Source organism: Pseudophryne corroboree, chromosome 11 (genome assembly GCF_028390025.1).
Source record: "Pseudophryne corroboree isolate aPseCor3 chromosome 11, aPseCor3.hap2, whole genome shotgun sequence".
Classification (NCBI taxonomy): Eukaryota; Metazoa; Chordata; class Amphibia; order Anura; family Myobatrachidae; genus Pseudophryne; species Pseudophryne corroboree.
This window is the reverse complement of record NC_086454.1, coordinates 148,773-176,001: the sequence shown is the minus strand read 5'-3', so window position 1 is coordinate 176,001 and position 27,229 is coordinate 148,773. Positions and strand designations below refer to the sequence as shown.

Here is a 27,229-nt window from a genome sequence, read left to right as displayed (position 1 = left end):
ATAGACTTACCATTATAATGACTTTCCCAATATAGACTTACCATTATAGTGCCTTTCCCAATATAGATACCATTATAGTGCCTTTCCCAATATAGATACCATTATAGTGCCTTTCCCAATATAGACTTACCATTATAGTGATTTTCCCAATATAGACTTACCATTATAATGACTTTCCCAATATAGACTTACCATTATAGTGCCTTTCCCAATATAGATACCATTATAGTGCCTTTCCCAATATAGACTTACCATTACAGTGCCTTTCCCAGTATATACTTACCATTATAGTGCCTTTCCCAGTATGCAGTCTTTAAATTCCAGAGATCCATGCTAATTAGAAACACCCTTGGACAGGTGGGAGGGGTGCTAATCCAAGCTGAAGTAGACTCCGCCTTCAAATTTACACATGTACACAATATAGAATATACAGGGGTAGGGGCTTGGACGTCACATTTTTTTATTTTTTGGGGGGCACTTTAACACCGAGCTGCGATAACCCAGGTCAAAACGGTGGTGTGAAAGGAGTACAGGTATTAGTAATAATTGGATGCTAGCAAACTAGTACCTCTTTTCTTTACACTTTTTCTATCTTCTCTTTGCAGTCTGAAGGGAAGAAACAGGAGCTGTCACTGTTAAATAACCGCATAACGGAGCTGGAAGAAGAGAAGAGAGAATTGCAGATGAAACTGGATTCTGTTGCAGATTTGCAGTCAATCAATGGTAAACGCCATGTTTGCTGAATGTTACAAGTTCAATTCAAATTCAATAAAAAAACAAAACTTTATTGTCATCGTACAAACCAGTTAAATGTATTGACACTGTAGTACAACTTGCGGTGCTTCCAACATTCTAATACAATCAGAAAACCTAAAGTAGAGCACATCGCCTAGTGTGTCCCCACCTTTACATTACTTATATCAGATTTTCAGCATTAAAGATAATCAGATGCCTGCAGGATGTACATTCATTCTACCCCCATGTTAATACTTCAGACATGACTAGGAAAGTTATAGTAATGTTTAACATTAGATCTTGTGTGTTTTGTGATAGAAACATTAGGGTAATAATTTGTGCTCTCATATAGAACAACTCCTGGCCAAACTGGTGGTTTACGAGGAACAACAAAGAAAGCTGCAGGCAGACCTTGAGCAAGTTGCAAAGAGAGCAGATTCACAGGTGAGTCACTTGCATGTTCCGCACTGTTACACTGAGGAACTTTCTTCTTCCTCCTTAGGGAACACAGACTTGAAGCTGGGTATAATTGTGAACTAGGCACTAAATAGGTCACTTTTCTTTCCCAGCAGCCAATGCTCTTTCTCCCTTATACCCTGCCCCCAACCACAGGCAGCCAGTTTTAGTTTGGTGCAGTCACAGTTTTATGTGGCAGCTTTTCTTTATTTTATTTGTATTTATTTTTACAGAGTGGGCAGCGCTGGGAGTCCTACACAAGTAGTGCACTGCTGCTCCACAAACCTCCAGCGCATATGGTCGCTGCGTTGGTGACTGGGTCAGGGTCTTCAGCCGAGCTCCACAGCACACACCGGGTGTAGTAGCCAGACACAACAGGGGGACAGGTAAGAGCGGCTCTGGGAGCAGGGCCCAGCATTGTACCGGCTGTAGCTGCCGGTGGGAGAGATTACCAGCGTTGCTGACAGTGAGCGTCCAGGTCGCCTACACCCCCACTAGATGTTTCTGTGTGCATGGGCTTAGGAGTACTTAGTGGTTTTCTCAATGTCTCCTCTTTGAATACTTGTGGTCTGACATATCACTGTTCTGTCTGACAAAGTTCTGTCCAGATAGCTATTTGTATTCAGTGTTGTGGGATTCATATTGTATATCCCCCTTTACAGAGCTCCACTTTTCTTTTTCATCCACTAGGGGTCACTGGAGTACTCTTGGGATATGGACGGCTTAGCAGAAACAAAGGCACTGAATATTTAAATTTAGAACTCTCCACCCCTCCATATCCCCGAGTACCTCAGTGTAGTATCTCAGTGTTTTTTTCTGTGCTCACAGCACTAACAAGGCTTGTGTGGAGTTCCCACACTTGGCGGAACATTTTATTAATTTTTCATTTTTACTTTTGCATTTTACTTTTTTTCACTTAGCACATCCCTTCCCAGTTTCTGGAAAAACATGGGTCCGGGATAGTGCCGCTGCACGGACAGCGCATGGCGTGTCGGTCCTCACAAAGAGCACCCTCACAGCCACAGGCAGCCCACTGTCTCCTGCAACAGCTGGACGGGGCTTACAGATAGAAGCCCCGTCGCAGCCATGACCTGAAGGGCTGGACGGAGCTTACAAATAGAAGCCCCGTCGCAGCCATAACCGGAAGAGCTCGGAGCTTAGAAGCCCGTCGCAGGCCTCCCTACAACAAGGTATGCTGGGGAAACGGGGCGGTCAGCGCAGGCTGCCGCCCCGCTGTGTGGGGTCACTGTTGTAATGCCGCCGCTCCCGCCGCTCATACAGCCGCCAGCCCCAGCCGCTCCGTCCGGCCGCCCCAGCCGCTCCGTCCGGCCGCCCCAGCCGCTCCGTCCGGCCGCCCCAGCCGCTCCGTCCGGCCGCTCAGCCGCTCCGTCCTGCCGCCCCAGCACCGTCCGCCCGCCCAGACGCTCCGTCATGGTGCCATCGCTGAGAGGGGGAGAACCGCCGCAGCTCGGCTAGCGACGCCGGAAGCCGCTACGCGCCGCTCCGGCCAGCCGACCTCCGCTGCTCGGCAAGAAGTGTCCCTCGCCTCCCTGCAACTTCCCGGCGCTCCCCGCTGAGACACAGCGCTACAGGGAGTACAGGGGGAAGGGTGGGGGGGGGGGGAATCTGGCTGATTACAGCGGCAAGGGAATGTAAAGGGCTGCCATACATATATAAACAGCAGGCAGAGTTAATGTATGATAGGCTAGTGAGCCTATATTAATACTGGATCCATGTATTGTGGTCTGCCTGTGATTATCACTGTATAATAGGCTATTGAGCCTATATTAACACTACAGCATGTATTGTAACCTGCCTGTCATTAGCACTGTATAATAGGCTATTCAGCCTATATTAACACTGTAGCAATTGTAACTGTGATTATCAGTGTAAGCATGGCATGGGGGCCATTTTAACTATGCTTCCTGTTTCTTCCAGTTTGTAATTCCAGAACATTCCTGCCCTACATCACTACTCCACCGGAGGCGCAGGGGTGTTAGTGGGAAGTTTGGTTCAGGTTTCACATAGGCTGGCCATGTGAACTGCATTTCGGCCATAAATAGATATATATTACACACCTTAAGTAATAATTTTACTGAGTCGTGCAAGTGTCTGTCCTTTGGCTATTGTGTTGTCTGTCGGCATAAGGAGTAAGGCTCCAGCACAGACTAAAAATACTTTTAAACAAAAGTCTGGACATAAATCTACCACATGTTCAGTATGTTTTGTAGGTTTCCACTCCGGAAGCCGGTTCATTCCCAGATCCTATGTTAAGCATTGGCAATTCAAATTGACTCCGCTCGACAGGAGCGGTAAGATCGGAGTCTCGGAAGTTACTCCGCCAGCTTGAACGGAGGAGTCTCAGTCCAATTTCACTTTGGATACCAGGGTGTTAATTTAACTGGTCTTATAATTTAAACATTTCTTCTATGTTGCAGTCCTGACAATTCTATGTCAAACCTCACAGCGCTAAATACGAGTGAGGAGGGCACATTAGACAGTCAGATAGTGCGGGTTTTTACAACCATACATTGCTAATGGCCAGTGAGTCAGTCTCTGAAATTTACAGAGAATAAGGAGGCTCTAACATCTCAATTTACAGAGAATAAGGAGCCTCTAACATGTAATCCGTTGTATTTACTAAACGACAGATCTTCAATGGTTTTCTTATTTAGGATATCTTACTAAGATTTAAGGCTATTTACCCGTTTCCACACAGTGACATCTAAATTGGAGAATTCGCCATTGGTGAATTCGTCTGTGTCAAACCTTATAAAGACCCAAGATACATTTGGGTCACTAGGGCGCTCTGTGTATGGAAACAATGACGATCACGTTATACTTATCGTTAATGAGAAGCTGCTGAGTATCTCGGTACAGCGTCTGCTGCCGCCTGTTACCTTGCTTCTCGTTTTTCATCGTCGCTAGTTTCAGCACGACAAGGCCAGAAGTTGTTTGGTCCTAAATTTGACAAAATGGCCTCCTCCGGTATCAAGCCAGAAATACTCTGGTCCGGCGTTTAAAGCCTTTAGACTTCAGTCTTTTCAAGGCTGTGGTACAAAAACAGTCACGCCTTGTAACGCCAGGGCGCTAAAGTCACAACAAGCCAGTGGCTTGACGGGCTCTCAGCCCATCTCGAATTTCCAATTGTGGGAGTGCGCCTTTACACGTTACATTTGCCGGGTTTCCAGCCATCCACTCATGGATGTATCCGCTATTTAGGATTAAAAGACAGGACTGCCTCTGTCGGACGAAATAAGGCGTTTTGGCAGGTTGCCATTCAGTCTCTGCTGGTTTCAGCTGTTTTTATTTCCAGGCCTGGTACACCAACAAAGTCAGGGTTATTATTCCCGTCTGTTTGTGGTACCGAAGCCGGAGGGCTCCGTCGCAGTCTCAATCAGCAAGTCACTTACTACAGATTGAAGATGGATTTTCTGCGGTTAGTATTTGCATATTTGGAGCCACAAGATTGCATGATTGTGTTTGATCTCCAGGATGCGTAATTACACATTCCGGTTTGGTCACCTCATCACAGGTTCTTGCGTTTTGCAATACGCCACAACCATTAACCGTTTCAGGTTCTACCGTTTGGCCTCTTGTCAGCGCCTCGGGTATTCACCAAAGTGATGTTTGTGATGATAGCTCATCTCAGATCCCTGGCAGTGACAATCGTTCCATACTTAGACGATCTGCTCATAAGAGCTCCGTCTCAACAGATGCTCCTCCGACTTGCGCTGCTAACGTACACCACGGTTGCAGTGTCAAGTTCAAAAACAATCGCATCTAATTCCGTCTCAACGACTTCAATTCCTAGGTATGATTCCAGATACGGTAAATCAAAGAATTTACCTACTACACCAGAAAGAACAGATTATACGCCATCTGGTACAATTAGTGCTCAAGCCACGCACACTATCGGTACATTGGTGTATTCGCCTATTAGGAACAATGATGGGCTTTCGAAGCGCTTCAGTTCGGAGGTTTTCACTCGCGTATCCCACAGGGGGGCGAGGGTGTCTCTACTCTGGGCGAGAGTCTCAGAGGTTGGGGAGTTGTAGTTTAAAATGGTCAGCGACAGGGTTTCTAAACGGATTGATAAAGCTAAATATTTATCGTATATAAAACACTTTAAGAGGTCTAAGAACACTGTACGCTATCTACGTAAGAAGTACCGTAAGGGTACGCAAGTTGTGTAGCGATCGCTCAACCGTAGTCGAGACGCTCAAGCGTCACGTTCGCTTACGGCCCAGTGATCACAGGCAGGCACGCTATTGGCTGCCGACTAACGTAATGATTCGCTATAGCGTAGCGTACGCTCGGGACCACGAGGAGATCACCAGCGGTGCAGACGCTTACAACGTTTAAACCTTTATATCTATACCTTTAACAATGAGATACACAGTATACCTTAGTGTAGAGACAGAGTGTAAGTGCAACCTGGTGTAACCTGATTAACTACAAAGCTGCTTGAGCGTCACCGATGCTCAGAGAATACTTAACACTATAAAGAATACACAGATACCTGGGCTTAGGGTCCAAAACCTATTATATGTATTTTAACTATTATACTTGCAAAAGGAATCACAGTACAAATGATACACTACAATATAACATAAACCAACTAACCAGATAACTACACTGGAAATACAATACAATACAATTAAAGGAAAATACGAGAGAAAGAGTAGAGAGAGAGAGAGATGGCTCACAGTAAGACAATATGATTACGGAGAAAACTTACGCACAAGGGGAACGATCGCATGCGCCTCGATATCCAGCTCCCGATTATCAGCAATGAGAACCGTTGATGAGAGTGAATCTGGATATGGTCGGCCTGCCTATTTATGCCCCACACACAATACAATTCAATGGTCCCTACAATCTCATTGTCCATTGGACACAGGAATTCGGCTTCGCATTATAACAAAAGGTCATAGGTTGATTCATACAGGTGGGCTGTGACTGTTTCCAACTGTTCAGGTGGGTGGGATACTGGGTTTCCCGCCGCATGACTAAGTAAGAACAAATAATAGTAAATGGACATAAACTTCTTATGTCCATAACTATTCGCACGAGCGATTAATCCGCTCCAAACCAACACCGGAATATTGCTATTTAAATACTCTTCCGATGGGTACCAAACACTACTGTATGACCCCTGTTAGACCCTTCGTACAATACAAAGAGGAATCTCTCCGTTCAGGAACATGCTATGTTAACCAAACTTTCAGAATCTATCAAAGGGACCATGATCTATAAAATACCTTATTAGTGAAAATATGTAACGATTGAGTCGCACGCTACGACTACACAAACTTTACCGTAAATACGCATACCGAGCACCAGCGGGTGCACGCAACAGCGGGTATGCGCACTCACAGGAGAGCGCACGCATGCGCAGCGCGGACCTGAATGAGGTGCAAATATGGCAGTGTGCATAGAGATATTTTTCTGACTTTGACAGTCCACCCTTTGGCAGTCAGTAATAACTGCCACCTTCTAAAACATTTCAAAAGGAGAAAAATATATGTCAGGGGTTAATTCATTTCCATGGTTGGGTAAGGGAGGAGAGAGGAGTAGGTGTGAAGAGGGTATGACCTAGTGAGATAGCAGAAGCATGTGTGTATGAGTCCATGTTTGGGGGGTCATGTATCATCGTGCCGTACGTGTTGTAAATCAAGCTTCGAGGTATTGCGAAGTATACATTTGAATTCCTTCTTATCCCGTGGTACGGGTCTGTGGATGGGCTGTCAAACTTTACCGAGCTCTTTTCGGATTTTGAACAAAATGGGGAGCACATTTTAGTTGATGATACATGAATGCGGGAATATGTGATTGCTGATATCTGTGCCTGTATTCCCTATACTATGTGTGTCATTACCTGAGGGTTGTAGAAATGAAGAAAAGACATAATTACGGTAAATACGGTGGTATTCTATGTCAGGTTAATGTACATCTGTCGGTTGAAGTTTTGTTCGGTATCAGTTGAAAGTCGTCTTCTTTGCGCTGTGTTGCCCATTAGGTGTGAGCAAAAAGCTTTGTCAATGCCATTAGATTTACAAAAAATGTTGGGCTAGCGTAAGTTTAAGAATTCTAGGGAAACTGGGGATCCATGGCAAAGTTCATCAAATGTCCGTATCTACAGTGGTCAAAACTTCTTCTTTGGTCAATCCGTTGTCTGTATAGCGTCTCGTCAACTTCCTCGTCCAAGGGGGTCTTTTTATCTTGGAGAAAAGCAGAAAAACAGGTGAAAGAAACGGACCGTATAATCGCATTTTCATTACATCATTGTTTCTATCATTGGGTCATAAATCAAATCCAGGTTAATTACAGTTTCCTCACTCCTCAAACTCATTACCCTGGTACGATGTTTGCACTTCATTAAAGCCTGACCGCATCTAAATATCAATCCAATCGATATGACAACACCTAAGATACATAGGAGAAACTTCCCAACATCCATTATGACTCCTTGAGCCCAGTCTCCCAAACCGGAGAACCAATTTCGCGGGTTCAACCATGACACCCAACCAGTCAGCTCATTACCTACAGCAGCAAGAGTGAGATTGTGTTTTCGGCGAAATTCCCACTTCAATTGGAGAATATCGTCCATCTTTTGGTCTATGACCTCGACCGGATCCTCGGTGCTATTCGTGATATACGTGCAACACTTCACGCCGTACTGTGTTGCTAATGTAACACAATATCCGCCTGTCACTGCTGTGAGGTAATTAAGAACCATTCTATGCTGCACCAGTTCTGTTTTATAAGCTTGAAGTTCCCTTCCAGTATATCTAAACGTGTCATCATACATTTCAGTGATATTATCTAACAAATTTGCGAGCGCCGATATGTATTTATAATTTAGCACTCCTCTAGCGGTGCGGGTGAAATCTAACGCGATTAAGAATTGAATCCCAGTGGATTCACTTATCAGATCAGAGGCCGGATGCTCTGTCTTCTCTATCAGGTGCCTTTTAACAACGTGCTCGTAATGGGTGTGAGTATAAGGAGCTTGGGCACCACGATGTATGTCTTTCATTTTATCATGTGTTACAGTCATTACTTCAGGCAATACTTTTCCAATATAACACAATCCTTCAGAGTTTGGGGCAAGCCACTTGTACGCCTTTCTCCCGCATATGAAATATGCATCATCGGGGAGAACATATGGGACGGAGAAGGACATAACCATATTACACACCTTCCAGGTGAACTCTCCTAACCCTAATTCTTCCATCTGCTTAATACACGTATCAGGTTGTATGATATGTGCACAGTATCCTGGTGATACTTCTCCAACTCTCGTAATCCTATTTCCTAAGGTGTACCTATACCGGAAAGATTTTCCTCTACTGGCTATGTGGCGTACAAGCTCTGTATCTGTAGGCATTCTATCTGCTCTATGCGAAAAGGTCATGGTGTGGTTACTCCATGACACTTCCCAATTTCCCGGCTTTCTGGGATTGGAGATGTTGAAACATAATAGGGACCTATCCACATGGTATTGGTGGAGCTTCAAACTAGGAGGGCTGGAGATATTAAACCTCCTGTCCACCGGTCTCCCACCATTTAACTCAAGTACCTCCTCTATCGTTAAAGGAAATGGCACTAGCCCTGATTTGCTATGACCTTGAGGTACTTGAGAGCATACCCAACAATCTGTTTTGTTTAACACATTACCCACTAAGGAGTGATAGTCACTCAATGGATGCCGGTCCATATGGATATTAAAACTGGATTGGCATTTCTTAATGCACCCATCTTCAATGACATTGTTACAGAGCCTACAGATACAGTTTTCCTCAGCTAACAATCCGTCACAATTCCTTCTATGGTCAATGCTATCGGATCGTTTTCTGATACTCGCCTTTGCTTGTTGGTTAGGTTGATCTTGGAAAACTACGCCTCCATCTTTATCATCAGAACCCATTCCAGAACCTCTATCGACCTCCATGGTACTCTCGCCGGAACAGACTGCTCTGGTCAACATCATGGTCAACAGGAAAATCCGGATCACAGTCTCTTGGGGCAAGTCCATCTTATAGGAGGAAACGGAGAAGAATGAGAAGGAGGAAAAAGAAATTTGAGGGAGAGGGGATGGGAAGTGGAGGAAAATAATAAAAGGGAGTGGGGAGTCGACAACAGCTCTCGGTCTTCAAGGCTCAGGTGCCGCCTCAGTCCTCCTGGAACAGACACTCCAGTGATACAATCTCTACCGTCTGTTCCTTATCACGGGACTTCTCTGGATCAGCAACCTTCTTGCAGTGGGATGAATGGACCCAAGTCTCTCTCTCAGCAACCTTCAATGCTGTAGTGCTAGTCAATAAGACCTGGTATGGTCCTTCCCATCTGTCAATAAGGCAACCTGAGCGTAGAAAATTCCGTATCATTACATAATCCCCAGGTTCAATGTCATGACAATTACTATCAGGTAGATCAGGAATCACCAACTTCAGATTATCATTTTGATTCCTTAACTGTTTACTCATGTTAATCAAGTACTTTACAGTTACTTCATTGTTACATTTCAAATCATCCTGAGGGTTAATCATAACATGCGGTTGTCGACCAAACAAGATTTCAAAGGGAGACAGATTAAGAGGGGACCTGGGAGTGGTTCTGATACTGTACAATACAATGGGTAAAGCTTCTGGCCATGTCAATCCTGTCTCTGCCATCACTTTACTCAATTTATTTTTAATAGTGCTGTTCACTCTTTCGACCTTCGCACTCGCCTGTGGACGGTACGGAGTGTGCAGCTTGCTATCAATTCCCATCAACTTACACATTCCTTGAAAGACATCACCTGTAAAATGGGTACCCCTATCACTTTCGATTATTCTAGGGATACCATATCTACATACAAATTCCTGCACAATTTTCTTAGCAGTAAACATAGCGGTATTTGTAGCCGCAGGAAATGCTTCGACCCAATTTGAGAAAACATCTATACAAACAAGTACATATTTCAAATTCCGACAAGGGGGTAATTGTATAAAGTCAATTTGTATTACCTGGAAAGGGCCGCCGGCAGGTGGGATATGGGATGGTTCTGTAGGTATTGCCTTTCCAATATTCTTTCTCAAACAGGTAAGGCATGACATTGCTCTTTTACTCGCATGAGAGGAGAATCCTGGGGCGCACCAATATGCTCTCACCAATTTGCACATACCCTCCTTGCCTAGATGAGTCAGCCCGTGAGCTGCTTCAGCCAGACATGGAAGATATGCTCTGGGGGCCACTGGTTTACCATGTCCATCCGTCCAGAGTCCTGAGGACTCCTGGCCACATCCCTTTGCCTTCCAGACTGCCTTTTCCTGTGTGGAACACAAATTTTGCATTTCACACAACTTCTGTGTGTTAATGGTATTAAATACCATCAATTGTGTGGTGTCTGTCTGTATGGGGGTAGCAGCTGCTAACTTAGCAGCTTCGTCTGCTCGGCTGTTACCAAGTGATACCGGGTCTTGGCTATATGTGTGTGCTTTACATTTGATAACAGCCACTCTGTCGGGTTCCTGTATCGCTGTTAGAAGCCTTTTTATGTGAGTTGCATGCGCTACCGGTGTACCAGCGGCCGTCATGAAATTTCTGAGACGCCATAGGGCTCCGAAATCATGGACTACCCCGAATGCGTATCTAGAATCGGTGTAGATATTGGCTGACTTACCCTTAGCCAATTCACATGCTCTGGTTAGGGCGACCAGTTCAGCAACCTGGGCTGAGTGAGGTGGGCCTAGCGGTTCCGCTTCTATGGTGTCTTGGTCATCTATGACTGCGTATCCAGTACACAAGTCTCCCGAGTCTGACTGTCTATGACAACTACCGTCCGTGTAGAACGTGAGTTCTGCATCTTCCAGTGGGTTGTCACTGATGTCAGGCCTTGCGGTAAAATTTTGGGTCAAATATTCCATACAATCATGTGTATCTTCCTTTATATTAAATCTTCCTTCCCCATCACTCTCACCTTCCACCCTTTGTGCCTGACCAGGCACACCTGGGAGATACGTTGCAGGATTTAATGCACTGCATCTCCTTATGGTGATGTTTACGGGGGCCATTAGTGCCAATTCCCATCTTGTAAACCTCGCTGATGAGACGTGTCTGGTTTGGGCAGAATTCAATAAGGCTGATACTGCATGTGGCGTATGGATTGTGAGGTTGTGGCCTAGCACGACATCTTCGCTTTTTGTCACTAGCAATGCTATCGCAGCAACGCTTCGCAAGCATGTGGGGAGGGATCGCGCTACCGTGTCTAGCTGAGCGCTGTAGTATGCAACTGGCCTACTGGCATCACCGTGTTTTTGGGTTAGTACACCTGCCGCGCAACCAGCACTTTCTGTTCCGTATAGTTCAAAGGGTTTCCCATAGTCTGGCATACCTAGTGCTGGTACCTGCGTTAGGCACTGTTTGAGTCTCTCAAATGCTGTTTCGGACTCGTCTGTATGCGAAATCCTATCAGGTTTGTTTGAGGAGACCATTTCCTGCAAAGGTAACGCCAAAATGGAAAACCCTGGGATCCAATTACGGCAATACCCACACATTCCTAAAAACGTTCTGATCTGTTGCTGGGTTTGTGGCAGAGTCATGTCTCTAATTGCTTGGATTCTATCAGCGGTCAGGTGTCTCAGTCCTTGTGTTAGACAGTGTCCCAAATATTTTACCTTAGTTTGGCATAATTGTAACTTGTATTTGGACACCTTGTGTCCTGTGTCTGAAAGATGAAACAGGAGCTGTTTCTTATCCTTCAGAGATGCTTCCAGTGAATCTGAACACAGCAGTAAATCGTCCACATACTGTATCAATACTGATCCACTGTCTGGTTGGAAAGACTGTAAACAATCATGCAAAGCCTGAGAAAATATACTTGGACTATCTATGAAACCTTGGGGTAATCGAGTCCACGTGTATTGCAAACAATAAATTGTAAATGCAAACAAATATTGGCTGTCAGGGTGCAGAGGTACCGAAAAGAAAGCGGAGCAGAGGTCAATAACAGTGAAAAATTTGGCAGTGGGAGGGATTTGCATTAGGATGACAGCTGGATTTGGCACTACGGGGAACTGACTCTCAACTATTTTGTTAATCCCCCTTAGATCCTGCACTAGTCTGTAACCCCTCCCCCCACTCTTTTTCACAGGGAAGATGGGACTATTAGCAGTGCTGGACGTTCTTACCAGAATGCCCTGTTGTAGCAAGCGCTCTATTACTGGGTAAACTCCTAATTCCACCTCTGGCTTCAGAGGGTACTGTGGGATTTTTGGAGCTATCCTACCATCTTTTACTTGTACAACTACTGGAGCTACGTTTGCCATTAATCCAGTGTCTTGTCCGTCTTTTGTCCAAAGTGACTCTGGTATCTGAGATGTCATCTCTTCTATTTGGGATGGATTCCTATTTGTCATAATGGTATGTGACATTAATTTTGATGGGGAGTCTAACATGTCTCGCACTTCCTGAGCGTGTTTCTCAGGTATGTCCAAGAATACACCTTCAGGAGTACAATAAATGACGCACCCCATTTTACACAGTAAGTCTCTTCCCAGGAGATTGGTTGGTGCCGATGCAGCCAGCAAAAAGGAATGCTTGGTATGCAAAGGCCCTATTGTAATCTCGGCTGGTTTGCTAACAGGGTAGTGCTGGACTACTCCTGTTACTCCCATGGCTGGAATTGTCCTACCAGTGGTTCTCATGCCCACTGTCGAATTTATCACTGACTTGGCCGCCCCTGTGTCTACAAGAAAGTTTAAAGTTTTACCAGCTACATTAATTGCGATCTCGGGTTCACTTCCAAGGTTGGCAATTAATTTTACTGGCTGCAGATTACAGGTATGGCCACACCCCTATTGGGTATGGTGACCTTCCTGAATCCCGCTGGCAGCAACTACTTGTGAGGGAGTTAGCTGGGAACTACCAGAGGCATGCCAGCCTCTGTTCGGGGGATATCTTTTTGTTTCCCCTGTATGTGGCTCATAACTCCGTTTCTGTGGACCCCGATCCCAATGTCGTGTGTCGTGTCGTTGTCTAGGGGGTTGGTATGAGTTTCGTGGATTCTTTACTCTACAATCTCGTGCCATGTGTCCCTGTTTGTGACAAGAATAACAAGTAACCATACTTGACTTACCCACAGGATTTGGTGATACAAACAAAGGCTGCCTTGTGGTCAGAGCCTGTATACTTACTGACATTAATTTATCACCTTGTTGTTCCCTGTGTCTGGTGATGTTTCTATCGTGATCAATAGCAGCCTCTCTCAAAGTAGCCACAGACAGACCTCGCCAACATGGTTGTGTGGTCTGTACCCTAGTCTTCAATGACTCTTTTAAACCATCCATCAGTACCGATACTGCTACTTCCCGATGGTTTGTGTCTGTTTTAATGTCCTCTATGCCTGTGTATTTTGCCATTTCTAATAATGCTCTGTGAAAATACTCTGCAGCTGTCTCTGACTCCTTCTGTTTAATGGAGAATATCTTATTCCATTTAGCTACTGCTGGGAAATACTCTTTTAGCTGCAAGTTTATTCTTTTCACATTATCTTGGTTGTACACATCTGTAAGAGGTACATCATGATCTAGTCCGCAATCAGCTAAAAATTGAGTTGCGTCGACATTTGAGGGTAAACATGCTCTCAGCAATATCTGCCAGTCTTTATTGTTGGGCTCTACAGTGTTACCTAAGTCTCTGATGTATTTTTGACTGGCAACTAAATCTTTTCTAGGGTCAGGAAATTCAGACACTATGGTCCTTAATTCCATTCGGGAAAATGGGGTGTACATAGCAATGTTCCTAATGGGAGTGGCTCCTGATGTGTCTGTTTTCCCATTTGGCACTGCTATTACTCTAACAGGTGTAATTCTAACAACCTCATTCTGTGTAGATTCTACAGGCTGTGGTGAAATAGTTTCAGCATAATGCATGGTGCCGTACTTACCAGTTGATACGACCTCACCTATCCCTCCGCTAGGGGCCTTTACTAATCTCGTGGGTGGAGCTGTGCCTACTGTGGTCTCTGCTATGGTGGCTGCTAGAGAGAGCGCTGAAATCGTTGCCGATTCGTCCTCTTGATCACACTCCTGAGGAAAGTTCAAAACAGGGTACAACTTGCACGGGTTAATACTTGCATGGGTTAATGGGTTAACATTATCATTAACATTTACACAGTTACTAAGTGATTTTGTGTTACACCTTAGTGCGTCTTTCTCCGCAATCAACTTCTCTCCTGATATATATGGTGGCGGTGGGGCCGTGGCAATCAGTTTTCTGTTAGAGCCAGATCCCGCCGCCTGAGCCAAACCTCTCTGTATCTCACCTTCCTGTTGCCACAACTGTAAATAATCATAATGCTGGATTCGTCTCTTTGTTGATTTTATGAGACATATCCTCCTCCTTAAATTTGTAACACTTCTGAGCTGAAGCTCCCTACTCTTGGGAATTTCTCCCCGTCATGTACAGTCATTCTCTCCCATTCATCACATAAAGTTTCTGTGTGACTTCCGTATTTCTCACACATTATATACCTGGCCGACCCAATTGGTCGGACCACTGAATCAACCCGAACCGAGGTTGATCGCCCCCTACCTGAACAAGTGGCCCCCATAGTTCGAAAGTGTTGCTTTATTTAGCCAACCCTTACGCAAAACCAAATGTCCACAATAGGCTGACGGTGGCGGTTTACCGAGTACCCCACTCACTCGCCCACGCCGACCAATACGACCTGATCACACCGATATGGTGCTGGCGTACTCGACCTAGGGCCCCTGCGACCTGAACCTCTATTTACTGGAACCTGCGAGGGTTATCCGAAGAACACTTACTCTTTCCAGTAACTATTGGTTGCTGGATAGTTCCTGAGTGAGCAGCAAACTTCCCTTAAAATAAAAAAAATTACACAAATCACGTTAGAGTGTACAAATAGCGTTTGTGACCCCTTTACTCTAATGGTATTAGGTCAGATTACTAACTAGTGTACACAATTACGTGCGGTCCAATCGTTCAGTACACAAACAACTAAGCTTATGTACGGAAAGACCAATGGAATCGAAAATTACGGCTGCGAATTCCTTCAGCCAGAGCTTATATGGCCTATATGGGTGTTGCACCAACCCTTTTCGGTGTTGTGCCTGTGAACTGTATAGCGGACTTCCTTGTCGGCTGTACCTGGAACTCCTGGTCTGCTATGACCTCCTGGTCTTGTTACAGTACGACCTCCTGGTCTTGTTACAGTATGACCTCCTGGTCTGCTATACTCTAATGCTCAAAATTGTATATTTAACCAGGGATGCCTCCCTAGCCACCGTGCACGTCACTTACACGCATGTACCTCACGAGTACTCGACTTTTCTTGTGGTTCAACCTTTAAAAATTGTAAAAACACTCACTCATCACATGTACACTTTTGTTTCTATTTCTATTTCTGCGCAGAAATTTTTCTTTAGATCAGGTGTGTTACCAATTAGGAGCAGGATCTGTTAATTAAATTTCGGACACCCAAAAATAGACTTGCGTTATTTCTCGCCTCGCGTTATTTATCGCTTTGCGTTATTTATCGCTTTGCGTTAAAAATCAACTTATCGTGACTTGAGCTACGTGGGCGTAACCGGACGCTCCGTTGCGTAATATACGCTGCGTGCGTCGGCCTTTGGATTGCGTACGCAAGTCTTTGTTATAGACACGTATACGCAAAGCAAAGATCCACCGTAACACAATTTATACTTTTATCAATGTAGATGATCCTTGATCATCTACCACACAACACACTGACTTCGCCTTATCTCCCAGGCAAAACTGTGTGTTTGTCTATCCTTTAACTATGTTATCTATTCTTAAACTATGAAATAACGGCAACTCTCTTTTAGCACTTTTATCAACTATAAAACTGGCAGACAGGAGAGTGATATACGAAAAATGAAAAAGAAAAAGAAATGCAGATATATATATATGTGTGCGTGCGTGTGTACGCAAGACAGAAAAATAAACAGTTTTAAAAGGCACTAGCGTTTTGTTCTTACCTCCGGTTCCCGGATTCCTTCAGCACTCTTTACTTAAGCGAAGCAGACGCTTATCCTGTCAGCACTACGAGGGATACAACCTCCCGCCCTTTGCTGAGGGATAATGTCTGCTGATCTACCTAGTGCAGATATGTGAAGGACGGGCGAGCCGCCAATTGATAAAGCTAAATATTTATCGTATATAAAACACTTTAAGAGGTCTAAGAACACTGTACGCTATCTACGTAAGAAGTACCGTAAGGGTACGCAAGTTGTGTAGCGATCGCTCAACCGTAGTCGAGACGCTCAAGCGTCACGTTCGCTTACGGCCCAGTGATCACAGGCAGGCACGCTATTGGCTGCCGACTAACGTAATGATTCGCTATAGCGTAGCGTACGCTCGGGACCACGAGGAGATCACCAGCGGTGCAGACGCTTACAACGTTTAAACCTTTATATCTATACCTTTAACAATGAGATACACAGTATACCTTAGTGTAGAGACAGAGTGTAAGTGCAACCTGGTGTAACCTGATTAACTACAAAGCTGCTTGAGCGTCACCGATGCTCAGAGAATACTTAACACTATAAAGAATACACAGATACCTGGGCTTAGGGTCCAAAACCTATTATATGTATTTTAACTATTATACTTGCAAAAGGAATCACAGTACAAATGATACACTACAATATAACATAAACCAACTAACCAGATAACTACACTGGAAATACAATACAATACAATTAAAGGAAAATACGAGAGAAAGAGTAGAGAGAGAGAGAGATGGCTCACAGTAAGACAATATGATTACGGAGAAAACTTACGCACAAGGGGAACGATCGCATGCGCCTCGATATCCAGCTCCCGATTATCAGCAATGAGAACCGTTGATGAGAGTGAATCTGGATATGGTCGGCCTGCCTATTTATGCCCCACACACAATACAATTCAATGGTCCCTACAATCTCATTGTCCATTGGACACAGGAATTCGGCTTCGCATTATAACAAAAGGTCATAGGTTGATTCATACAGGTGGGCTGTGACTGTTTCCAACTGTTCAGGTGGGTGGGATACTGGGTTTCCCGCCGCATGACTAAGTAAGAACAAATAATAGTAAATGGACATAAACTTCTTATGTCCATAACTATTCGCACGAGCGATTAATCCGCTCCAAACCAACACCGGAATATTGCTATTTAAATACTCTTCCGATGGGTACCAAACACTACTGTATGACCCCTGTTAGACCCTTCGTACAATACAAAGAGGAATCTCTCCGTTCAGGAACATGCTATGTTAACCAAACTTTCAGAATCTATCAAAGGGACCATGATCTATAAAATACCTTATTAGTGAAAATATGTAACGATTGAGTCGCACGCTACGACTACACAAACTTTACCGTAAATACGCATACCGAGCACCAGCGGGTGCACGCAACAGCGGGTATGCGCACTCACAGGAGAGCGCACGCATGCGCAGCGCGGACCTGAATGAGGTGCAAATATGGCAGTGTGCATAGAGATATTTTTCTGACTTTGACAGGATCACGACAGATTGCTGTCTATAAAGGTCCTGGAACTCCGTGCAATTTACTATGCACTACATGCTTCGCTCTCAGACTGTCCAAGGCCAGTCACACAACGCGACGGCAGTCGCATACACAACAACCAGGGAGGAACGAGAAGCCGCATGGCAATGCGGGAAGTAGCTCGAATCCTCAATTGCCCAGAATACCACAAGGTGATATTGTAGACTGGGTTCATTCCGGGAGTGGACATCTGTTAGACAGATGATCTCAGCCGTCGGGATTTTCATCCAGGAGACTGGGCATTAAATCCAGAGGTGTTTCACAGGTTGGTCCACAGGTGGGGTTACCCTCAGGTGGACATGATGGCATCTCGCCACAATTACAAACGCCCAGTATGTGTCCAGACGACAGTTCCCAAGGGCAGTGGCGGTGGATGCTCTCACAATCGCGTGGCCGTACAGCCTCGTGTATCTGTTTCCACCATTTTCCGCTGTTCTCTCCGTTGCTAAAACGGGTCATAAGAGAGTCCGTCACAGTCATACAAGTGATATCTCATGGGTCTTGGAGAGTTTGGTTCTCGAATCTCCGAGGACTACTCGCAGACGATCCTTGGCCGCTCATACTACGTCCAACCCGTTACAACAGGGGCCGTTCTTTACCCCTATTTAGCGCGGCTGCGGTTGACGAGGTGGTTGTTGAGACCGCCCTCTTCAGAAGAAAGAGAGGGCATTACAGTATCGGTTATACCAACCATGTTACGAGCTAGGAAGCCGGTTACGGCAGCTCATTATTACAGAATTTGGCGTGCCTATAGAGGTTGGTGTGAAGCTCGGAAGTTTCCGACATCATTTTTCAAGTTACCCGTATTCTGTTATTTTTACAGACGGGGTTGGATGGAGGACTGCGTTTATCTACACTGAAGGTGCAGGTATCTGTGTTGTCAATTTATTTTCAAAGACGATTGGCTCTATTGCCGTCAGTACACATTTTTCTGCAAGGTGTCCTCAGAGTACAGCCTCCATTTATCCCACCTACAGCGCCATGGGACTTGAATTTGGGTTCAGATTTCTTACAGTCTTCATATTTTGAACCCTTACAGCAAGTGGATATTAAGTTTCTGACTTGGAAAACGTTTTTTCTTCTAGCCTTAGCTTCGGCAAGGCGTTTTTCAAATTTGGGTGCCTTGTCTTGCAAGCCACCGTATTTGGTGTTTCCTGATGACAGAGCGTAACTTCGGACGATTTCCGATTTCTTACCAAAGCTAGTGTCATCTTTTCACATCAATCAACCAATAGTCGTTCCTGTGTTGACAGTACATTCTAGAATTCTGAATGTGGTACGCGCATTACGCGTTTTTATGTCCCGAACGTCTACAGTTCATAATACGGATACGTTGTTTGTTCTCTATGATGCTGCCAAGTGGGGTTGGCCAGCTTCTCAGCAGACCTTATCCAGATGGATAAAACTGACTATACGTCAGGCTTACCTTAAGGCTAAGTTACAGTCGCCTACATCAGTAATAGCTCATCCCACAGGTTCTGTGGGAACGTCATGGCCAGCTGGTCGTGGAGCTTCTACGACACAGCTTGACCGTGCGGCTACATGGTCTTCAGTGCACACGTTTGTGCGCTTTTACAAGTTTGATACGTTTGCGGCATCAGCATCTAGCTTTGGCCGCCTAGTGTTACAGGTGTCAAACAGCTCTCCCGCCCACGGGGGAAGCTTTGGTACGTCCCAAGAGTACTCCAGTGACCCCTAGTGGATGAAAAAGAAAATAGGATTTTGGTACTTACCAGGTAAATCCTTTTCTTTGAATCCATAGGGGGCACTGGACGCCCACCCAGAGCAGTTTTACCTGGGTTGTATTAAGCTCAGGGGATCTTATGGTAACACATTTTCACCGACTGGTTCAATTATAAGGTTCTATCGGTTATGGTGTCAACTGTTTCGTTGTCAGTAACGTTATTGTCAACTTTGTTGTTGTCCGTTATGTTATAGGAATTCTCCATTGTCAACCTCTCTATAGTTCCTGTTCGGCTCAGTAAAAAACACTGAGATACTACACTGAGGTACTCGGGGATATGGAGGGGTGGAGAGTTCTAAATTTAAATATTCAGTGCCTTTGTTTCTGCTAAGCCGTCCATATCCCAAGAGTACTCCAGTGCCCCCTATGGATTCAAAGAAAAGGATTTACCTGGTAATTACCAAAATCCTATTATTTCTATATTTGTGGTGCGTTAGCAATCCCTTGATTGCAGACCACTGTTGCTTAATTTTGTGTGTGGGGACTTCCTTAGAATTCTGTACCATGTCTTCCAAGAGCAAAGCACCCAGGGAGGTGGGCGCTCATGTGTGGCATAACTGCAGGACTTTTACCACTGTACTTTCTCCTCAGGCTCCGGACTATGAGGGTCTCTGTGCCCAGTGTTGCACAATTACGCAGTAGGAGGTCCCTTCTTATCAGGAGTGATAGTACCACTTCTCTCAGCACAACGAGGACTGGGTTTCTACTCTATCCTATTCCTGGTTCAGAAGCCAGATGGGTCCCATTGGCCCATTCTCAATCTCAAAGCTCTGAACAAATATATTTGCCTGGGTTTCATATGGAAACATTACAGACCATTATCCTAGCAATGGATCGGGGGATTTCATGGTGTCCCTGGACATTCAAGATGCTTACCTACATGTACCAATAGCCCCTTCCCATCAGTGCTATCCTCCAGCAACATTTTCGGTTTCAGGCAATACCCTTCGGACTGGCTACAGATCCATGGGTGTTCAATAAAATGATGGTGGTGATGGCAGCCCACCTTTGTCGTCAGGGCATAAGGATTTTCCCATACCTGGATGACCTGCTAATCCTGGCTCAATCCCAGGAAACCCTCCATTTTACAAATGACAATAGTCTGCCTACAGGGTCACGGCTGGCTCATATATTGGGCAAAGTCCTCCCTAGTCCCATCCCAATGGATGACGCACCTAGGGGCTGCATTGGATACCAGTCTTCAGAAAATGTTTCTACTCCTGGACAAAATATCCACAATACAGGTGAGAATTTACGGATTACTACACAGTCGGAAAGTATCCATACATGCATCAATGTGATTACTGGTCTTGGCATTCAGCATGCTAGAATATGCCCAGTTCCATTCAAGATCCCTTCAACATCTGATTCTCTGCAGATGGAATGGACAGCATCAGACGATATAAAGTCAGACAATAACACTTCCTCTGGAAGTACGTCAGTCATTAGCCTGGTAGCTACAGACGTCCCACATGGACAAAGGTCGACCCCAGGGGCTGGCTGGCAACTTTCAGCCTGGGGGGCAAGTCCAGAGCACTTATTATAAATTTGTCAGTGCGGCCGCGGCTTCAGCAGAGCTGTGTAGTGCAGGGGCGGCAAAGAGCCAGAAAAGACCTGTAGTCAAAGGTAAGAGCCATATCATGCGCGCAAGCAAAAATGGGGGCGTGGCATAGTTGTCACAAAGCCACACCCCATTTTTATGCGCACACCTTTCGGTTTGTAGGAGTATGACCCTGTGTCATAACCCCATTTTAGCCATGTTGTACAGTGCCACATACATATAAAAACACAAAAAAATGGGTTCCTCCACAGTGCCAAATACATATATGCCTCCACAGTGCCAAATACATATATGTCCCCACAGTGCCAGATACATATATTCCTCCACAGTGCCAAATACATATATGTCCCCACAGTGCCAGATACATATATTCCTCCGCAGTGCCAGATACATATATTCCTCCACAGTGCCAAATACATATATGCCTCCACAGTGCCAAATACATATATTCCTCCACAGTGCCAGATACATATATTCCTCCACAGTGCCAGATACATATATTCCTCCGCAGTGCCAGATACATATATTCCTCCGCAGTGCCAGATACATATATTCCTCCACAGTGCCAGATACATATATTCCTCCACAGTGCCAGATACATATATTCCTCCACAGTGCCAAATACATATATGCCTCCACAGTGCCAAATACATATATGTCCCCACAGTGCCAGATACATATATTCCTCCGCAGTGCCAGATACATATATTCCTCCACAGTGCCAGATACATATATTCCTCCACAGTGCCAAATACATATATTCCTCCACAGTGCCAAATACATATATGCCTCCACAGTGCAAATACATATATGCCTCCACAGTGCCAAATACATATATGCCTCCACAGTGCCAGATACATATATTCCTCCGCAGTGCCAGATACATATATTCCTCCGCAGTGCCAGATACATATATTCCTCCACAGTGCCAGATACATATATTCCTCCACAGTGCCAAATACATATATGCCTCCACAGTGCCAAATACATATATGCCTCCACAGTGCCAGATACATATATGTCCCCACAGTGCCAGATACATATATGTCCCCACAGTACCAGATACATATATTCCTCCACAGTCCCAGATACATATATTCCTCCACAGTGCCAAATACATATATGCCTCCACAGTGCCAAATACATATATGCCTCCACAGTGCCAAATACATATATGCCTCCACAGTGCCAAATACATATATGTCCCCACAGTGCCCGATACATATATTCCTCCGCAGTGCCAGATACATATATTCCTCCGCAGTGCCAGATACATATATTCATCCGCAGTGCCAGATACATATATTCCTCCACAGTGCCAGATACATATATTCCTCCACAGTGCCAGATACATATATTCCTCCACAGTGCCAGATACATATATTCCTCCACAGTGCCAGATACATATATTCCTCCACAGTGCCAGATACATATATTTCTCCACAGTGCCAGATACATATATTTCTCCACAGTGCCAGATACATATATTCCTCCACAGTGCCAGATACATATATTCCTCCACAGTGCCAGATACATATATTCCTCCACAGTGCCAGATACATATATTCATCCACAGTGCCAGATACATATATTCCTCCACAGTGCCAGATACATATATGTCCCCACAGTGCCAGATTCATATTTCTTTTTCATCCACTAGGGGTCACTGGAGTACTCTTGGGATATGGACGGTGCATTAGCAGGGAAGGCACATTTTAATATTTAAATGTGTAACCCTCCTCTTCCCTCCTCCATACTCCCAGGATCCTCAGTGTTTTTTATTTGCCTCAGGGAAGCACATCATGAGCTCAAAGCTCCATTTTGCTATAATTATAGACTAGGTTAGATAATGGGCTCCCAGCCCATCTCGGATCTTCAGTTGTTGGGCCACGCCTTCAGACGTTCCATTTGGTATGGTTCCAGACATCCACAAATGGGTGGATCCGCAATTTAGTGTTAAAAGGTTACAAAATAGAGTTTAACTGTCTCCCACTAGTGCGGTTTTTCAAGACAGGACTGCCTGTGTCAGAAGACAAAAAGGCGGTTCTACAAATCGCAATTCAGTCTCTGCTAGATTCAGCAGTTTTGATTCCGGCCCCAGTCGCTGCCTTGTCAATTTATTTTCCAAGCGTTTGGCCTTTAGCCAACAGGTTACTCTTTCCTGCAAGGTCCTACATCCTTTTATACCGCCTATAGCGCCATGAAACTTCAATCTGGGTTTAGATTTTGTACAATCTTCAACTGTTGAACCCTTATAACTCGGTGAGGTTAGATTCTAAGTTGGGAAACAGTGTTTCTCCTAGCTTTAGCTTTGGCAAGGCGTGTTTCGCAATTGGGTGCCTTGTTTAGCAAGCCATCGTTTTCATGTTTCATGAGTTAGAGCGGAATTTCAGACGAATTCCGTTTTTCTACAAAAGGTAGTATCATGTTTTCACTTCAATCAACCAATCGTAGTTCCAGTATTATCAGGAACTGCAGGAACAGCTACTTGGGTTGTGGTACGCGCACTACGCGTTTAGGTAGCCCGAACATCAGCAGTACGTAAAACGGATATATTGTTGTTCTCTATGATCTAGTCAGGTTGGTTTGGCCAGCTTCCAAACAGACCTTAGCCAGGTGGTTTACACTGACCATACGTCAGGCTTACCTTCGTGCTAGGCTACAACCGCCTACATCAGTTTCAGCTCATTCCACAGGTTCTGAGCAGGTCGTGGAGCTTCTACGACGCAATTTTGCCGTACGGCTACATGGTCATCAGTACACAGGTTGTGCGCTTTTACAAGTTAATACAATTGCGGCATCAGCCTTTAGCTTTGGCCGTCTAGGGTTACAGGTGCCAAACAGCTCTCCCGCCCACGGGGGAAACTTTGGTACATCCCAAGAGTACTCCAGTGACCCCGAGTGGATGAAAAAGAAAATAGGATTTTGGTACTTAACAGGTAAATCCTTTTCTTTGAATCCACAGGGGGCACTGGACGCCCACCCAGAGCAGTTTTTCACTAGCTTGTAGTAAGGTCAAGAAACCTTATGGTGACACGTTATCACCAACTAATTCTAATGTTATAGTGGTTGTTAACTATGGTAGTGACAACTTTCTAGTTGTCTGTTATGTCAGGTGTCAACTTTATTGTTGTCCTTTATTTTATAATGTTATATGTAATTCTCCATTGTTCACCTCTCTGTCGCTCCTATTCGGCTCAGTAAAAAACACTGAGGATCCTGGGAGTATGGAGGAGGGAAGAGGAGGGTTACACATTTAAATATTAAAATGTGCCTTCCCTGCTAATGCACCGTCCATATCCCAAGAGTACTCCAGTGCCCCCTATGGATTCAAAGAAAAGGATTTACCTGGTAAGTACCAAAATCCTATTATTCCTCCACAGTGCCAGATACATATATGTCCTCCATAGTGCCAGATACATATATGTCCTCATAGTGCCAGATACATATATGTCCTCATAGTGCCAGATATGCGCCCACTGCCAGGTACACATCTCCCCAGTGCCGGATACACGTCTCCCCAGTGCCAGATACACGTCTCCCCAGTGCCAGATACACGTCTCCATAGTGCCAGATACACGTCTCCCCAGTGCCAGATACACGTCTCCCCAGTGCCAGATACATGTCTCCCCAGTGCCAGATACACGTCTCCCCAGTGCCAGATACACGTCTCCCCAGTGCCAGATACACATCTCCCCAGTGCCAGATACACATCTCCCCAGTGCCAGATTCACGCCCCCCCCAGTGCCAGATATGCCCCCAGTGCCAGAAACACATGTCCCCCCAGTGCCAGGTATGCCCCCAGTGCCAGATATGCCCCCAGTGTAAGATACACATGTCCCCACACTGCAACCCCCCAAGTGCTGCTCACCACCGCGCTGCTGCTCTGCTCAGTCTGCTGCTTGTGAGGGAAGGAGAGCGCAGCGTGCGCCTCTCCTGCCCCTCAGTTTCCACTCTCTGGCATTGTTGATTCTCTCTAATTAGGCGCCAGTCCGTGAGCCGGCAGCTAAGACTCCTGATTGGCTGCCGATCCGCGAGCTCTGATTGGCTCACGGGCCGGCGCCTGGCACTGCAGACTGGGGCCGCGGGAGCTTACGAGCCGCATGCGAAGATAGAAAGAGCTGCATGCGGCTCGAGAGCCGCGGATTGGCCACCGCTGGTGTAGTGGAAGGTGGCGGCCGGCCCGTGACCCTTGGCAGTAGCGTGGTCCGGGGGGCACCTGGCACCCTGCCCCCCGGGCCAGCCCGCCTCTGGTCGACCCTTTTGGATTTCAGACTTTGTGCTTCGGACAACGGACGCCAGTCTCCGAGGTTGGGAGCCTTAACAGGGCAATACTCTCTCCAGGGTTGTTGGACCAAGGAAGAAAGTTGTCTGCAAATCAATGTCCTGGAACTTTGGGCCATCTACATAGCACTCACCCAGGCAAAATAAGTGCTTCAGGGCAAACCGGGTCAGATTCGGACAGACAATGCCACTGCAGTAGCTTACCTCAATCACCAAGGAGGAACTCGCAGTCGGATGGCAATGAAGGAGGTAAGCCGCACATTAAAGTGGGCAGAACTTCATCATCCAGCCATGTCTGCAGTATTTATACCTGGAGTCCTAAATTGGGAAGCAGACTTCCTCAGATGGCACGACTATATGCAGGCGAATGGGCCCTGCACACAGAAGTCTTCCAGATTCTGGTAAACAAATGGGGATTGCCAGAAGTGGACCTTATGGATTCACGTCAGAACAACAAGGTACCAGTATGCGGGTCAAGAACAAGGGATCCCAAAGCAATCTTCGTGGATGCCCTGTCAGTGAGATGGAAATTTCATCTGGCATATGTCTTCCCACCAATCTCCCGGTTGCCCAGGGTGACGCGAAAATTCAAACAGGAAGTGGTTGCTGTGATTTCTCTATCGTCCTAAGTGGATGCTGGGGTTCCTGAAAGGACCATGGGGAATAGCGGCTCCGCAGGAGACAGGGCACAAAAAAGTAAAGCTTTACTAGGTCAGGTGGTGTGCACTGGCTCCTCCCCCTATGACCCTCCTCCAGACTCCAGTTAGATTTTGTGCCCGAACGAGAAGGGTGCAATCTAGGTGGCTCTCCTAAAGAGCTGCTTAGAGAAAGTTTAGTTTAGGTTTTTTTCTTTACAGTGAGTCCTGCTGGCAACAGGATCACTGCAACGTGGGACTTAGGGGGAAAGTAGTAAACTCACCTGCATGCAGAGTGGATTTGCTGCTTGGCTACTGGACACCATTAGCTCCAGAGGGATCGAACACAGGCCCAGCCGTGGAGTCCGGTCCCGGAGCCGCGCCGCCGACCCCCTTGCAGATGCTGAAGCGTGAAGAGGTCCGGAAACCGGCGGCTGAAGACTCCTCAGTCTTCATAAGGTAGCGCACAGCACTGCAGCTGTGCGCCATTTTCCTCTCAGCACACTTCACTGGGCAGTCACTGAGGGTGCAGAGCGCTGGGGGGGGGCGCTCTGAGAGGCAAATATAAACCTTATACAAGGCTAAAAATACCTCACATATAGCCCATAGGGGCTATATGGAGATATTTAACCCCTGCCTGACTGGAAAAATAGCGGGAGAAGAACCCGCCGAAAAAGGGGCGGGGCCTATCTCCTCAGCACACGGCGCCATTTTCTGTCACAGCTCCGCTGGTCAGAACGGCTCCCAGGTCTCTCCCCTGCACTGCACTACAGAAACAGGGTAAAACAGAGAGGGGGGGCACATTAATGGCTATATATATATATATTAAAGCAGCTATAAGGGAGCACTTAATATAAGGATATCCCTTGTATATATAGCGCTTTGTGGTGTGTGCTGGCAGACTCTCCCTCTGTCTCCCCAAAAGGGCTAGTGGGTCCTGTCTTCATTAGAGCATTCCCTGTGAGTTTGCGGTGTGTGTCGGTACGTGGTGTCGACATGTATGAGGACGATATTGGTGTGGAGGCGGAGCAATTGCCAAATATGCAGATGTCACCCCCCAGGGGGTCGACACCAGAATGGATGCCTTTATTTGTGGAATTACGTGATGGTTTATCTTCCCTTAAACAGTCAGTTGAGGACATGAGGCGGCCGGACAATCAATTAATGCCTGTCCAGGCGCCTCAAACACCGTCAGGGGCTGTAAAACGCCCTTTGCCTCAGTCGGTC

At 45.8% G+C, this 27,229-nt stretch overlaps 1 protein-coding gene across 6 annotated transcripts in view; it reads left to right on the top strand.

Annotated features, from left to right (window-relative positions):
* Nucleotides 1–27,229, top strand: part of LOC134970257 (golgin subfamily B member 1-like) — a 375,865-nt gene that overhangs the window by 216,303 nt on the left and 132,333 nt on the right. For all 6 annotated transcript variants that reach the window (XM_063946251.1, XM_063946249.1, XM_063946248.1 and 3 more), the window contains 2 exons: nt 606–723; nt 1,088–1,179. In XM_063946251.1, the coding sequence (XP_063802321.1) occupies nt 606–723; nt 1,088–1,179 (210 nt within the window). The remainder of the gene's footprint in view (nt 1–605; nt 724–1,087; nt 1,180–27,229) is intronic.